Consider the following 16055-nt stretch of genomic DNA (forward strand, 5'->3'; position numbering starts at 1 on the left):
CATAAAACTTCTTTTGATTATTTTGACTTTGTTTTGTTGATGTGTTATCACAATCATAGTTTTTTGTATGAAAAACCTTTGAAACTTTATTTATCGAATCAGTTCCATGAAATGTTTTGCAACCCTTTTTTGATGATTCAAGAGTCAGAGCCTGTTCATACGCACCTTCAAAAGTCAATTCTGGATGCTGAAGAATATTTTCACTGATTGTTTCATCTCGTAATCCTCAAATGAATTGTGCACGTAAAAACAAATCGACCACTGAAGATTCACAAGAAGGGCAGTTGAAATTGCATGTGAATGTAAGTCTTCTTAGTGCAGCTACAAACTCAGATATGGACTCTGTCGGACTTTGAAGACGTGATAGAAAAGTATGTTGTTGCACAAAAACATTGGGTTTTGGACATAAATGTTTTTAAACTATTTTAATCAATTCGTCGTAGCTTTTGTTTGATGGTAGGTCTGGATATACAAGACTACCTAGTAGTTGATAATGTTTTGGTCCAATACAATTGATCAATATTCTTGCTTTGATTTGTTGTACTTCATCTTCGTTTCCTGTAATGTTTTTCAAATGAAAGTAATTTTCAAGTCGTTGTCTATATGAATTGAAATCTTCAAGATTTTCATCAAATGAATCGAAATTGAATGATGTGATTACGTTCTGGGGTGTTGAAGGTTTTGGATTCTGTGCATGGGTTTGTGTGATTTCATTAAACTTGTTCAGAAGTATAGCCTGTTGTTGAACAAACGTTGATAAAATTGTTGAAAGGTCTTCAGTCATGATAGTATGTTAATTTCAATGTTTATCCTGTAGGTGTATGAGTCATTAAAAATCCCGTCCTCGTCGCCACTAAAACATATTTAACTTTGAAAACTAATAAATGATTCTTTAAAATGTTAGAACAAAACTGGATTTAATAATCATAGAAGAAACAAAACGTAAACAAACAGATGTTTTAGATAATTGTTCATATTATAAATTATAAGCCAGGGGCCCATTTCATAATAAAGTACAAACTAATAGCTATATATTAATACGCAAGCAGTTTTCTTTTCACAGTCATAGCTTGATAACCGCTTGATGGATTTTAACGTTTGAGGTATCAAATTAAAGGTAATTTCATGTAGATGTGCAAATACGTCTCAGCATATTAAGAAAGGGCATCACTTAAGTACAGTTAAGGGCTAAAGTTTGGAAGGTGGCGCCATCTGTTGACATTTGATTAAACTCATTTCCCTTTGTTTACAAATAACATATGGACGTAGTTTGAAATAGTTTTTAAGGTTAACCACAGACTGCAGGACTTAAAACTTCCAGAGCAAAGCTGGAATTTATATTTTGTTTCAATCTGTTAACTAAGTCTGGTTCATAATGAAGAGACTAGACAACAAAGTGTTTAAGAATAAATATTTAATTCTTTTTAGTTTTTAAGTTTGACCAGAGCCAGAGGTGACCATCCCCCCCAAACCCAGAGGCGCAATCCCCCCCCCATCGAGTCCCCCCCCAAGCCAAAAAAGTAGTCCCCCCCAATTTATGCTGCCGTCTATTTAAACCTACCCTCCCCTCACCAATTTATCTGACAATTTTCCCTTTACCTCATAAAACAAGCATTTAAAGTATTTAGTAAACTTAAGGTACGAAAAACAAAACTTGCTGATAATCAAAATTAAATGTTTAATATGAAACGTCATTTAACAATACATCAATATAAATCTAACTAATGGACGAATTAGAAGTTTTTTTAATTTACAATTCAGAATCTGTATTGTCAGCCAATATGTGTGCTCAGTATTGCAATAGACAACGTCTTCAAAACGTACAACAATATAGGCCTACTCGGTGAATTACTCTACTCCAACACAGTACTGTAACTGTACAATATATTAGGTGGCGTTAATTTTTACAGGGCTTAAGAATTCAAACAGCTTTAAGTGCATTAATAATACTTTGGCAAAAAGTATGCCTATTGTTTCACAATAGGCAGAGTCACGAAATAAGACAGACTTGTTGCTCGCCACTCCCAGGCTGCCTTCTACAAAAATCGCCGGGCAAAATACCCACAATATCTCTTAATAATTGCCACCAGTACAAAAGGTTTTTGTGACAAAGTAATCTTATAATTCATTTTGAAAGCCCCAGGATTGCCTTTTATGACTAATAATGGTAGAAACGCATCTTGTCAGACAATCCGTTTGTACACAAAACAGGAAACGATAACAGATAGGCCTATCAATTCACGCGTGTATATATTGCCGCGGGCAGGACTGGAAGTAAACTGAATCAGGTAATGACGGAAAGACGTGGCCTCTGGATTGGTGTTTGTGTTATCAAAAGCTGAAATTGGACTAATTCTAGTGACGGAGGAGAGTGTTGAAAATATAATGGGATTCATAATTGATTTTTCCATTCAAAATTATTGACAATAATAACCAATTGATATGCTGGATAGTCTCGACATTCCACATTACTTCAGAAAAGGAAATTTATTAAGTACTTTGAGGAGTTTGAAATATACATAAAACTATTGACAGCACAAAATTGTTTAGTGAAAACACTCAATTAATTATGAATCCCATTATATTTTCAATACTCTTCTCAGTCACTACAACAGTCCAATATCAGCTGTTGAAAACGCAGACGACAATCCAGAGACCACGTCGGTCTGTCATAACCTGAACCTGATTCAGTTTACTTTACTTACTTCCAGTCCTGCCGACGGCAATGTACGAATTGACAGGCCTATCTGTAATCGTTTTGTGTTTTGTATTAAATGTTTGTCGTATTCTGACGACACCTCCAGAAGTGGATCTTTTTTAAATCCTGATGATGGTGGAGTTAAAGAGCCAACAAAACATATGTAGCAAGTAAAATTCGACACTGGTATATTAAGGATTGTCTAGCAAGGTCCGTTTTTACCATTCTTAGAAGCTATCTTAATTACGAACGGCAAAATGTTGTTGGTGGTGATAGTAAACTGCTTGGAAACACTTTTTCGGGCTGCTTATACAAAATTATACATTCATTATGACAGCTAGCAAAAAAATATCCCCTCCAAAAATCTCAAAATAAGTCCCCCCCCAAAAATTCCTATGGCGCAAACGCGCCACAGTACCCCCCCTCTGGGCACCCCTGAGTTTGACCATAGACTGCAGGACTTATTTATTCCAGAGCAAAGCCGGAATTCTATATTTTTATCTAAACATCTGTTAAATATATCTGTTTCTTAAATAAAGAGTTCCCTATCAAGACTTGACAACAAATTGTTTGTAAATAGTTGAATGTATTTACCTTACATCATATTTTACTGAATTTTCGTGTTGTTTTGGTTACAGTTTGGTGTGATGACATGAATGTTTGAAAATGATTATTTCCAGTGCAGTTACATCACAATATCATGTAATTTCCAATGTGTATAACAATTCCGTTGTAGTGTTTTCTGTTGTTTTGTTAACTTTCGTAATCCATCTAAATTTAAAATAATATGCTACCAGTAAGACGAAGACTGTGAGTGGCTGGAGGAAACGTGAACGTGGCCGCTTGCATCAATCTCCCAATGTATCATTTGAAGATTACAGAGTGGCAACCATCGTGTGGGATACGTCTAACCTAGACAAACGAACTTTAAATGTTTACATTGTGGTGGCTTACATTTTAAGCAAAAAAAAAAGAGTCTGGCCGATACAGATAAATTATTGTTACTCTTTGTTGCCATAAATGAGAGAACCATTTACCTCATCTGCGGATTTCACCATACTTTCAGGAACTTATTGGAAACTCCCAATCTGAAATCAGGGCTGTGAGACTTGGATCTAGAAATTATTAGGATAAAATTTGTCAATTCAATTCCGCCTTTGCCATGGTCAGCTCTGAAGCTCATTTAGATGAGAGGATCATACCTAGGGGATCTACAATTTCAAGATCCATGACACTTGAAGAAAGGAAAGATTCAATGATAAAATTTGGGAAATAGGGTCACATTGCCAACCCATTTGCCCAATCTTTTAAAACTGTGGCAGAAATGTGTAGGGACGAGAGCTCCAAGGAGTTAAGGGAGATTCTTATGTAAATAATAAGAGACAAAATAATTGGCTTTCCTCGCTACAATGATGCGACCTGTATAAATGTCGCCGCTATTTTTAAAGCTGAAAACAGAGGACCACCAGACAAAAGTCATCAGTCATATACTTTAGAATTACTCTTTGATTGAGGTCTTGCTGTTTATGTTTTTAGTTGTTTATTTTTTTTTATTACAAGTTGCAGTTTTGCTCGATTTCGAGCAACAGGTTATCTAGTTATTAGTAAATCAGCTGATCGCCCAATGCAAATCTAATGGAAATTACAAGTTACAAGTTGTAACTTGTAACTTGTAGCTTATTATGAAATGGGCCCCAGGTATAATTGAAATAAATTACAATATAGTTCAGTGTTTTAAAATGATTTTTAACTATTTATTTTCTTGTTGTCTTTGTTATATTTAGTGAAGATTCCATGTTATAGACCATATTACACTATTTAGAATCTATGGCCCTTTTTGGCACCTTTTTTTGTTGACGAGGTCTATTGTAACATCTGTTATTTAATGACCAATAAAGATTTATTTATTTATTTATATTGCTTTTACACTTTTACGTTTTTACACTTTTTCGGTCCCCCGGTAATTTTATTTAAAAAGGGAAGAAATCTGACATTTTCAAAGAAATCTTTTGGCAAAAATCAAATAACGCAAATGGAAAATTGCTTAGTCTGCAGGTTTGCTGTGGTGGGTGTTTCATTCATATTTTTCCAGTTGCAAGATCTTGAAATGTTTTTGAGCTAGGCTACCTGCTTTTATGTCCTTTGTCCTACCAAAAAACAGTGCCGTGCAGTGAGGCTTGTGTTGTGCCTTTGTCCTTGAAGAAGTTTACATGTTAATTTAAACAAATATTATTGTATGTGCCTCCCTAAACACTAATCACTCAACACTATATATTTAGCACCTTAATTTTATTTTTAAAATACCATTCTCTATAGGTTTCATCATTCATGTTAATAAATTTCCAAATCCTTATAGAAGATGTTGTTTGTTTGTTTGATTTACAGTTCATCAAGAGAGTTAGCAGTTCAGAGTTCCAGCCGGGCTGGTGTTTGACCAACCAGGGACCATTGCTGGTTATGGCTGTCAACCGTTCTAGAGACATACTTGTGGGCTGGTCTCAAAATGTAACTAAATACAACCATAGTATTCTAAATTAGATCAAGAAAATCATAAACTCCCAATACCTTTTTGGAATACTTGTTATGTTTTTATTTCTGTGAAGAGATTTAACAATTTGTATACATTTACTGTTTGTACAGGAAAACCAGTGGCGTAAATAAGACCCCTGCAACCTCCCCAGTGCGGAGCGGTGTCAAATTCAAATTCAAATTCAAATAGTTTATTGCCATTAAGTATACATGTCATACAATAGGCCAGGTCAATGGAGATAATATACAATTCAAAGTACAATGTACAGAGTCAAGTGTAAATAGATGAACATGCTAATAAACTAATAATACTGGGTTTTTGTACAAAAGTATTTGAGATGTATTGATAATGATGATAATAATACTGTTTATAGTTAAGCAAACAAGTTGGGTAAGTGCCTATAACAAAATAATTAAGGCTAAAATTGGCAGTGAGATACAGCTTAAAACTAAATAACAATCAAGGTCCGATTTTCGCCACTCACCGCAATCGTGGAAAAAGATGATGCCGTTTCCGTGACCGTGGAGAAGAAGATGATGTCCACAAGACTGAAGAAGATATCCATGATTTTACTGCAATTGCGGAAAAAGGTCGTCGTTTCCGTGACCGTGGGGACGAAGATGATGACTACAACACTGAAGAAGATCTTCATGATTTTGCCGCAATCACAGAAAAAGATTACATTGTTTCCGACCCTGCGGGAGACAAACATGATATCTTCAAGACCAAAGAATATATTCATGATTTTACCGCAAGCGCGGAAAAATGAAACGTCGTTTCCGTGACCGCAGGAGACAAAGATGAAATGAAAAAAGTCGTTTATTTTTTCAGGCAAAGAAAAACCCACATGGTCCTTTCTTACACTTAACCTGACATTCATAAATGTATAGAAATAACTATACAATGGGATTACTTAATCTAATTGAACATAAACATAATTAAGGACGCGTTGCAGAAAGTCAACAGTCCCGGAAGGTCAAATAATTTATACCTGTGCCGCTAGGTCAAAAACTACAATGTTTGCAGTGTCTGTAGATCAAAAATCCCAGTAAGTCAAATAGTACAGTCCGAGCTAAAAACGTGGTCTGTGTTAAAGCAATTGACTTATTGGGAATTTGACCTAATGCAACAGCAGTTTTAATATAACGAAATGAGATAAAATATAAGTTCAGTTTCGCTGAATCAACAGTGCCGGAAGGTCAAAAGTATCATCTGTTAAAAACAACGATAGTCCTCTCGACGCATGACTTCAATAATTTCGTGTTTTGGTGTACTTAAAGTTGTGCTAAAATTTTGAAAATTGGCACAGAGCTTCTTGGTTAGTCCTACTCGATGACTATTTTGTTGGAACTTTAAACTATTTACCGATCTAATTAATAAAAATTGATATGTATGGTGAAATAGTTTTAAATCGTGATTTCTAACATGAAAAAGTTAGCATGCGAGATTTTTTGTTGTTTTTGGGTTAGAGAGGTTTCGTCTGTGGCAAAGTTGTAGCCAAAAGTGTGATGCGTAAAATATATTTTTTTGAATTTTTTACAATCAGTGGTTCAATAGATAACTTGGGTTGAAGAGGACGGCAAATTTAGCATTTCGCAACGCATGGAAAGAACTACATCGTACGATGCGACTGCTGAGTGGACTTTTAATTTACAGTTCTAAGACCAAGAAAAAGATGAATATACAGATCACCAGTACATTCATATTATTTATAAAACATATTTCTGTATTACCAGCTTACATTTTTCACTTATAAGAATACATCATAAACAGGGTGTTAAAAATAAGCGGGGAGATACTTTACCTAGTAATTCCTTGGGTCAAAATAATATAACAAAATATTCACCATTTTGTATTTTTTACATACAAATATTTATCTTTGCACTTTTCCAACCAATGTTTATGAAACTTGGTATGTATGTTAAGGTAGGAGAGACCCATGTTATAAAAAAAGATTCATCTCGATTCACCCTAAAATTTCAAAATTTAACACTTAACTACAATATAATATACTTTACTACACCACAATATTTACGTATCACCATAAATCTTTAACAAAATAAAACGTTAACATTTTTAAAATCCAAAGTAAATCAATATAATCTTTCTTTTTTGAAAAATACATTTAAAAATAGGCGATGGTAAAATAACGACAGGCGAGTTTCGATCTGGGTGTTTCAGGTTTGAATCTAGGAGGATTTAACATTAATTAGGTAACATTAATGTTTAATCCTCCTAGGTTTGAACTGATTGAGATGAATACATGAAACCGAAGGGGGGAGGTAGCAACAAGTGCACTAGTATTTACTAGTGTCCAATTACAATTTGATGGATTTAACCAAAACCTTTTCTATTTCACTTATTTTCAGCTGTTAAATTTCAAACGATACGTTTTAGCGACATCATTAACGTTATTATCATCATCATCGTTTGAGTTTGGGTTTGCGGCAATGTATTTTTATGAATAAAACCTTTAATTTGATACCAAACTTGACCTCTGCTGCTATTAATTGACTGTATGCACTATTAATTAACAGCTGTGTCTAAGGATTATGTAGGCCTTAGTCACAAACAGGACAACAAGATCGCTCCACTCATCCCACACTCATCTCCATTCATACTTGGCTTAAAATGCATACATTTGTATGGTCGCCATTTCAAAGCAACATGGCTACATTATCAATGACAAACGTGGAAAACCTTATACGAGTGTGAGTAAGTCCGAAAACAGAGTAAGTCCGAAAACAACTCTAAAAAACAATAAGCAATAAATTGCAAGAACCGTTGCTTATATCATTGGGTATACACGTATGTACTGACGTGTATACTCAATGCTTATATCGAACGAATGTACATCGTGAGAATTTCCATTAGTTGTTCCATTTAGTTGTGTGTCCATTAGTATAATAGTTTAGTTTACTCTTTTAAAGTCAGCGGAAATTGTGACTGTTATTACCCTTGAAATAATGTTTGTGTAGTACTTTGCAATCCTACCAATGCTTATAGAATCATACGATTACAATTTTCTGGTTAGAATATGTCGCTGTATCTTTTTGGTTTGCTTGTAAAACAGGATCAACAGAGATTCTCCATCGACTTAAACAATACGATACTCTCAAATTGTTCATTGCTATAACAAACTATCACACAGTTTGATGAATATTTGTGTGTAAACCACATACAGTACACCTGTATTCTATCTATTTTTCCTTTTATTTTTCCAAGACTTTATAGAAAATCACGCATTACGTGATCAGTGAATAAAGGCTGTATCCCATGTGTTTTATAGGTAAAGAAGTAAAGAAGAACACTGCTTCAGGTCAGAGCATTCAGTTATCATCAGCAATTGCAATTCCCGAATCAGTAACTGAATAAATAGTCAATTATGTTAGGGTTTGTTGATTATTTATAATGCACTTTACATGCTCCATTTGATAGTTTATAATAATTTACTCGGAATCTATAAGACACCTTTGGCTTGTATTAAATATTGGGTTGGGCCGTTGAGTATTTTGAATACAATAGGGGTACTCGTCAAACAGTTAAATATTATTATTTCTATGAATTTAATGGGTAACTTTAAAGATTAGGTGGAATTTTTAACAATACTTCACCGTAATCAGCAGCAAACATACATAAGGAATTCCAGTTATTACAACAGACGCTCTGACAGCCCGTCAACATAAGACCTGCAGACGGGTCAACAAATATGCTGAAAAAAATAACGAGATAAGTGAGTGTAAAGTGACTATTTATATCCGGTCGACATACGCCACGAGACATTCCGTCAGTGAATGGGAGGCCCACACAAGGGTGAAGATCGATAACGCGCTGCATTTGGAATGGAATAATTTGCACAGGTCCTCGAAAAGTACTAAATTCTCGAGTCCCGAAAAAGTCAAGTGCCCAGAATGTCTTATACACATACATATATATGAATTTGAACGGATGGTGTTTTTGGCCTCTAGGGACTCAAAACGAAAAATTACATCGGTCCCGGGTCCAGGTGTTGCCATGAGTACTACGGTAATAGCTTATTCCCTATATGCGAAATTCGCTAGAATAATTCTATAATAATAATTCTATAGAATAACTAGCTGTACCCGCTGGCTTTGCCCCCTTTAACTAATTAATTTTCAAGATGAGCTCGTTCGCATGGCTCAATCACGTCCTGGTTGAAGTTCGTTCGTTACGCTCACTCACCTTTAGGTTGGAGCTCGTTTGCTGAGCTCACTTGCCTTGGGGTTAACTCGCCTCCAGGTTGAAGTTCGTTCGAAACGCTCACTCAGCTTTTGGTTGCAAATTAGCTGTTGTCATAAATTGTTTAATTGACACAGCTGTTAAGATTCATTAATTCCTTTTAAATATGAAAAATCATAAGGTTAACATGGGAAACTCCAGAGCCACTGGGGCAAAGCTCGAATGCCCTATCATAATAAAAATTACTCAGTTTTCGTATTTAATGCCCAAAGAATCGGTGTATCGAATTTCAGTCTCCTAGGTAATGGGAAGTGGGAGAATTAGTGATGATGAGTGAGTGAGAGTACGTTTTCTGTGGTGAGAGCGAGTGTGTCAGTGAGGGCTTTGTCTTTTATAAGTATACATAGCACATTCAACCAGCTGTTAGTTAAAACAAATTATATTGGACTAAAACAAATCGATGATTACAAAGAATACTTTAAAAAATAATTTGAACATCCTACTACTGTATTTTACTATGCATATTTAATTAATCTGCCATCCTCGTACCGAAGAATTAAATGTATCAATGGTCAGCATTACACATAGTATAAATAAGCCAAACGAACCATAAGTATGTATTTGAATTTTCTTCCAAATGCTGAATGTTACAGCTGTTATATTAAGCAAATCATATTGTACTAAAAGCTAGCTAGAAGCATTGACTTATTGGAGAAGGTTAGCATCGACTGCTAGACTTTTTAAAAACTAAAACTTAATTTATAAAAAACTGGGACACTAATTTTAAATTATGGCTTTGAAATTCCCTAGTTCTCAAAATTGTCTTTCTTTCAACATAAAACTAATGAAAATCCATCGTCTGGTTGATTCAGAATCGTGAAAACCCCCATTTACGTTTTAATAATATATATGATAGTTTGGACAGGTTTCAACCCTTCCGAGGCGTAATACATTTACACGGTTTATATGTAGACTACATTATAACTCATAAAATAGTTCTAAAATTAAATGGATCTCCTTTTACAAACGTATTAATAACCAGAAATTTTCAGATCGTCCTTGCGGGTATTTTATGCCACAAATTATGACGAAAGGCTATACCTATTTACAGTGTTGACCAAACAGTTGGCAAGAAGCATTAATAGATAAGCTATGTACCAAATATGATAATTTTAGCTCTATTCTAATTATGACAAAACACGAAGTAACTAAAAGCGAGTTTTGTTGGTATGTAGGCGTTGCAGGAGGTCTACTTTACACTGAATCGACGTTCACTTTTATTGCTTTTGATCTTCCGGCACTGTTGACTCAGCGAAACTGAACTTGTATTTTACCGTTTTTCGTTATATTAAAACTGCTGTTGCATTAGGTCAAATTCCCAATAAGTCAATTGCTTTAACATAGACCATGTTTTTAGCTCGGACTGTATTATTTGACTTACTGGGACTTTTGATCTACAGACACTGCAAACATTGTAGTTTTTGACCTAGCGGCACAGGTATAAATTATTTGATCTTCCGGGACTGTTGACTTCCAGCAACATTCCCCATAATTAACAATTTAAGTACATTTCTCAGAAAAATGAAAAAAAAACATGCAAGTTTGACAAAAAAAAAACACATTTACACACCCTCGCAATCGCATACAGACACCAGCAAACGCGCAAAGAAACAGTAGCTCTAAGACACGCCAGCCGAGACCATCTACTCATAGTTGAGCTTCTTCGGTGCCACCTCAAACTAGGAATGGTTTTCAAGTGTCTTAATGTGCAGGGGTAGGCTGTTCCACAGACGACAAGCGGTAACAACAAAAGCACTGTCATAAGCCTTGGTCACCTAAATCAATCAATTGTATCAATCATTTAGGTAAAAACAATTGATTTACTTTAAGACATTTCCAACAATATACTAATACGACAATGTACTTCCAGAAAAACCTAAGTAATTTTTATACAAAAGTATTTTTACATTTAAACAAAGCCTATGTAAACAACACTGACTCGAAGCATAGCAGACGACCAGCGCGTTGCAGACGCCGGGACTAGGCTAGCGCCGCCATCTTTGTCCGTTTCGTCGGCTAGTCAGACTGCCACGCTCCTGCGCTCCGAGTAGCGCTTCTATTTTGTTATGTGTTCGCTGGTACTACCCCACTTCAGTTACTGCAACTCATTGATCAATGACTTGACTGTGACTCAGGCAGGTATGCTCCAGCGGTCACAGAATTACTGTTTGAGATTTGTCTATGGTCTGCAAAATATGGAGCAAATCACGCCATACTATCTTGAGGCAAACATCCTGAAATTAAACTATCAAAGATTCATTAAAATTTTGTCATTAGTTTTTTTTCAATTTAGAAAACAGGCTCCCCAAAATATTATAAATTGATTGATAAATAAATCAATCTTTAGTAAATTGATTTTTTTTTTATCGCGGGAGAAATTTTTGTTCACAAATATATATCTGTTTAAAAAACATCTTTGTTCACATTATAAATCTGTCATATTGGTGTTATTTTATTTCTTGTGTCACGACAAACACAATGGCATTTTGAACGACATTTTTAGCGTCTTATTAACGATGTTAGCATACGTTTTAAAAATAAACATCACCATAAAGACTATTGTGAGTAAAAATTTTAAAATGCATGGAACTGTTAACAATAAACCTACCAATAAGCCATAACAATTTCAGAAAGATTGGCTGAGTAGTTTGTTTACTATTAAATTTTAAACTTCAGTTTTAGTGCAGAGTTTCTTAAAAATCGGTACTTTTTAGGATCTTTCAACTATATAAATTTTTCTGGTAAACGGATTTTTTTTTAATTGTTACCACGTAAAATGTATTTAAACCAGATTATATTTAATTTTTGTCTCACCAAAATCTGATAATTCATCTCAAGAGATATTTAGGCTCAAACTCGAGTGCACATATTTATTTCCCCGACAGTAGTTCCGGCGTGTGAAGCGCGCTAGTTGTCTGCTATGCTTGATGAGAATAGTGTAGATATAAAGTTAATGATACTGTATTAGTGTAAAGGAAAACAATGTAATTGAGGACTTGACGAACAGAGTACTTGGACAATGTGTAGGTGTAAATTTGTTTCCAAATAGTACACATTTCTCAGGATATGAAACAATATGGACAAAAATCATTTTTGTTTAGTACCTAATTAAAATTATTGCTCAAAAATATTTCAATGTTAGAGTTCCCTACTACTGTAAAATAAGTGACGAAAGTCTTCACAAAAATAAAATCAGGCAACATCTCAATAAAACTGTAATTTTTCTGGGACAATAAATTGAGTGTAATTTTACAAATATATTTGGGAAGTTTAATTTAACTTACAGAATTATCTTTAGTTTATCTTGGATGATATTGAAAGCTAATTAGTCCTTAAAAAGTTGTGCTAAACGGTTGAAAATTCTACATAGACAATATATTTGAAAATTGCTTTAATATATACAATATTACAGTACAACAGCATAAAACATTAAAACACTGCACGCTAAATGTATAAAAGACGGCCGGCGGCGCAGCGGGCGTGGCGCGGCCGTGGCAGCGGCAATGGATCCCTTTTGTACCTGATTATTTAGAAAACCGATCATGATACAAATTTTTGGTGAATCGCATAGTTAAATTTGGTTATTTATCCACAACTTTCCCGCTGACAAAATTTCTCTGACCAAAAAATAAAAAATTTCCTCGCAATACAACTTTTTCATGTCTGAATTTGAAAAATTAAACTACATAAGTATTAAACATATTTATAACTCAATTACTATCATAACTAATAATTTTATATTAACACCATCGTTTTCCTCAGTATCATATCTACAAGTGTGCAAAATTTCAGAATTTTTTGTCAACTATTAATGTTGTTTATGATCGTGTATTTGTCGCGGGGTTTTTAATGCGAACTGAGCTCGCGGGTTTTGGATTCAGGCTGTATGACGGACCAAGATGGCGGATTTGGCCACACTTTCAGTGCATTTGGTTAAACGCCGTGTCCTCTCTATTATTATTATTATTATGTGCTCGCTGGGTAGTACAAGTGATTTGGTCAAATGTAGTTTAGTGTGTTGTGTGTTGTGGTAAAAAATTCTGTCCGTAACTTCTATGTCCCAAGTAAGTGAAGAGTTGAAAGATATGTCAAGATTCTTTACATTGTCGTTGTATGGAAGTGCTTTGCTACTAACTGTGATTGGGTTTATGGAGTCTAAGTCAATTGAAGATTGAAGTCGAGAATGGAAAATGACAATCGGTTTTGTCTTTTCGTGATTTAGTCTCAGTCCATGATTCTATTCAGTCCAAGTAACTATTCGGTTGACATCTTCATTGATCCTTCTGACACAGTCGTTTTTGTTGTTTGCAGTAAAATGGTCATAGATTTGTAAGTCGTCAGCGTACATGTGGTGTTTACTAGTGATGGTTCTATCCGGATATCGGACTACCGGATCAGCCAGATCTGAGCTAGAACCGACGCCCGATCGGATTCACCAAAAATCGGATCTTGGGCCAGCCAAAAAAAAAAAAACAATGTATCCATTAAAACCAGATCAAGATCTGGTTTTAATGGATACATTTTTTTGGTTTTTTTTCAAATTCTATTAACACAAAACGTCTTTTATACAGTTGTAAAAAATTGTATATAAAGAGCAATTCATACATAAGAACAGGTGTTTTGTCATAGTGGTGTATTTTAAAATAAAATTATAGTGACTATCTGTATCCATGTTCAAGACTATCTGCACGGCCTCCTTTAACTACAGACCGCGGCCAGCGAGAATTGGCAACGTCGCACCGAGCAGTAACTCCCGGCCATTTCACCATTACGGTAGTACGGAACTAGTGGTTGCGGTTTAAATATATTGCATTTTTACACCCTTACAATTGAGATAAAATTTTTGAAATTTGGTACAGAGCTAGGGAATAAACTTTTCATGCCAATGGTACGGTTTTGAAAATTAAAATTTCATTTGGCAGTATATATAAATATTTTTAAAATTAACACATTAAAAAAGTTTGGAAAAGTTAAGTGAAAAAGTTAGTTGCCTACTAAAATTGTTGTTTGTTGGTCAGTGAAGTTTCATCTGTGAGAAAGTTGTAGATAATTAAATATACTGCTTTACTGTTTGTATTTAACTTTTCTTATCATGCTTAGTTTTGTTAAAATTTTGGGTTGAACAGAGCGACCAAATCTCAGTTTTATGTCGCGGCGCGGCGAGTAGCGCTGCCCGCAAGGTGTAGTGTAGTATCGCATAGCTAATAATTAATTTATGCCAACTGAATTATTTCAAGCAAGTTGATATGCATTTAGTTATCCTAAAGAATATTACTTTTGTATGAAACATTGCTTTAATATACACACATTTCCAACCAGTACAGAAGTTATAACTGAAAGCTCTACCTGAGTTCCTTATATTTTTCCGTAATAAGTAATATTATTACAGCCAACAGCACAGCATTGAATGCATTTTGAAGACAGGTTAACTATTTACTACAATCCAACCAACAAGTTTACACGGTGCACACTGCACGACTTAATGTCTTCATAACTAGGTGGTGTTCCACAAAATCGAGCGGAGTCATCAAGGGTTCAAATTATATTGTTTTTGTCATACTGCAGTAAAAACAATAGTTTTTAATGCATGCATTGTGGGTCTAAAGTATCATTTTTACTCTTTAGGGAGTAAAAATCGCTTTTAGCCTCTATGGAGTAAAAAGCAGCTGTTGTCAAATCAGTTGTAAATTACTATTGTAAACGATTGCATGTATCGAAAATATGTAATGATTCGTGCTTCGTAATCATTTTAACCTACAGTCTACAGTCTCTTCCCATAGCATTTTAGCATTGCAGATACATTAATCTATTCCCACACACAACACTGCTCACCTTGACTACTTCCTTCACCACCCCCTACGTCGTGGACCTGTTTCCCTCTCTTCCCATATCATTTTAGGATTGCAGATACATTAATGTGATTGCCAAAGACAGTTCCCACACTCTGCACTGCAAGCCATAATACTTCCTTCGCCACTTCCTACGTCGTGGGGCCTGTTTCCCTCCTTTCTCATAGCATTTTAGGATTGAGGATACATTAATCTATCTGCCACAGACGGTTCTCACACTATGCTCATACTTTACTACTTCCTAAGCCACTTCCTACATCGTGGACCTGTTTTCATCACTTTCCATAGCATTTTAGTATTTTAGATACGTTAATCTAATGCCACAAACATTCCCCACACTCTGCACTGCTAGCCTGGCCTCGTGGGCATGCTTCCATCCCTTCTCATAGCATTTCAGCATTGCAGATACATTAATCTAACTGCTACAAACGGTTTCCAGTTTCCACACTCCACACTGCTCACCTTACTACTTCCTTCACCAATTCCTACGTCTCGGACCTGTTTCGCTCCCTTCCCATAGCATTTTAGGATTGCACATCCCTTAATCTAATTGTCATAAACAGTTCCCACACTCCGGACTGGTCGAATTTACTACTTCCTTCACCACTTCCTACGTCGTCGACCGGTTTTCCTCCCTTCCCATAGCATTTTAGGATTGCAGATACCTTAATCTAATCGTCATAAACAGTTTCCACACTCCGAACAGCTCGCCTTGACT

The 16055-nt window shown here is 35.2% G+C and overlaps 1 protein-coding gene across 1 annotated transcript in view; it reads left to right on the plus strand.

The window, feature by feature from the left end:
• LOC128998880 (uncharacterized) overlaps positions 1 to 16055 on the plus strand; it is a 106371-nt gene that overhangs the window by 41405 nt on the left and 48911 nt on the right. The window contains exon 6 of the mRNA XM_054425237.1: positions 5084 to 5203. Coding sequence (XP_054281212.1) covers positions 5084 to 5203 — 120 coding nt within the window. The remainder of the gene's footprint in view (positions 1 to 5083; positions 5204 to 16055) is intronic.

The sequence above is a fragment of the Macrosteles quadrilineatus genome, unplaced genomic scaffold (genome assembly GCF_028750875.1).
Source record: "Macrosteles quadrilineatus isolate MER2022 unplaced genomic scaffold, UCM_ALF_1.0 Scaffold_1__1_contigs__length_201487025, whole genome shotgun sequence".
In the NCBI taxonomy this organism is placed as follows: Eukaryota; Metazoa; Arthropoda; class Insecta; order Hemiptera; family Cicadellidae; genus Macrosteles; species Macrosteles quadrilineatus.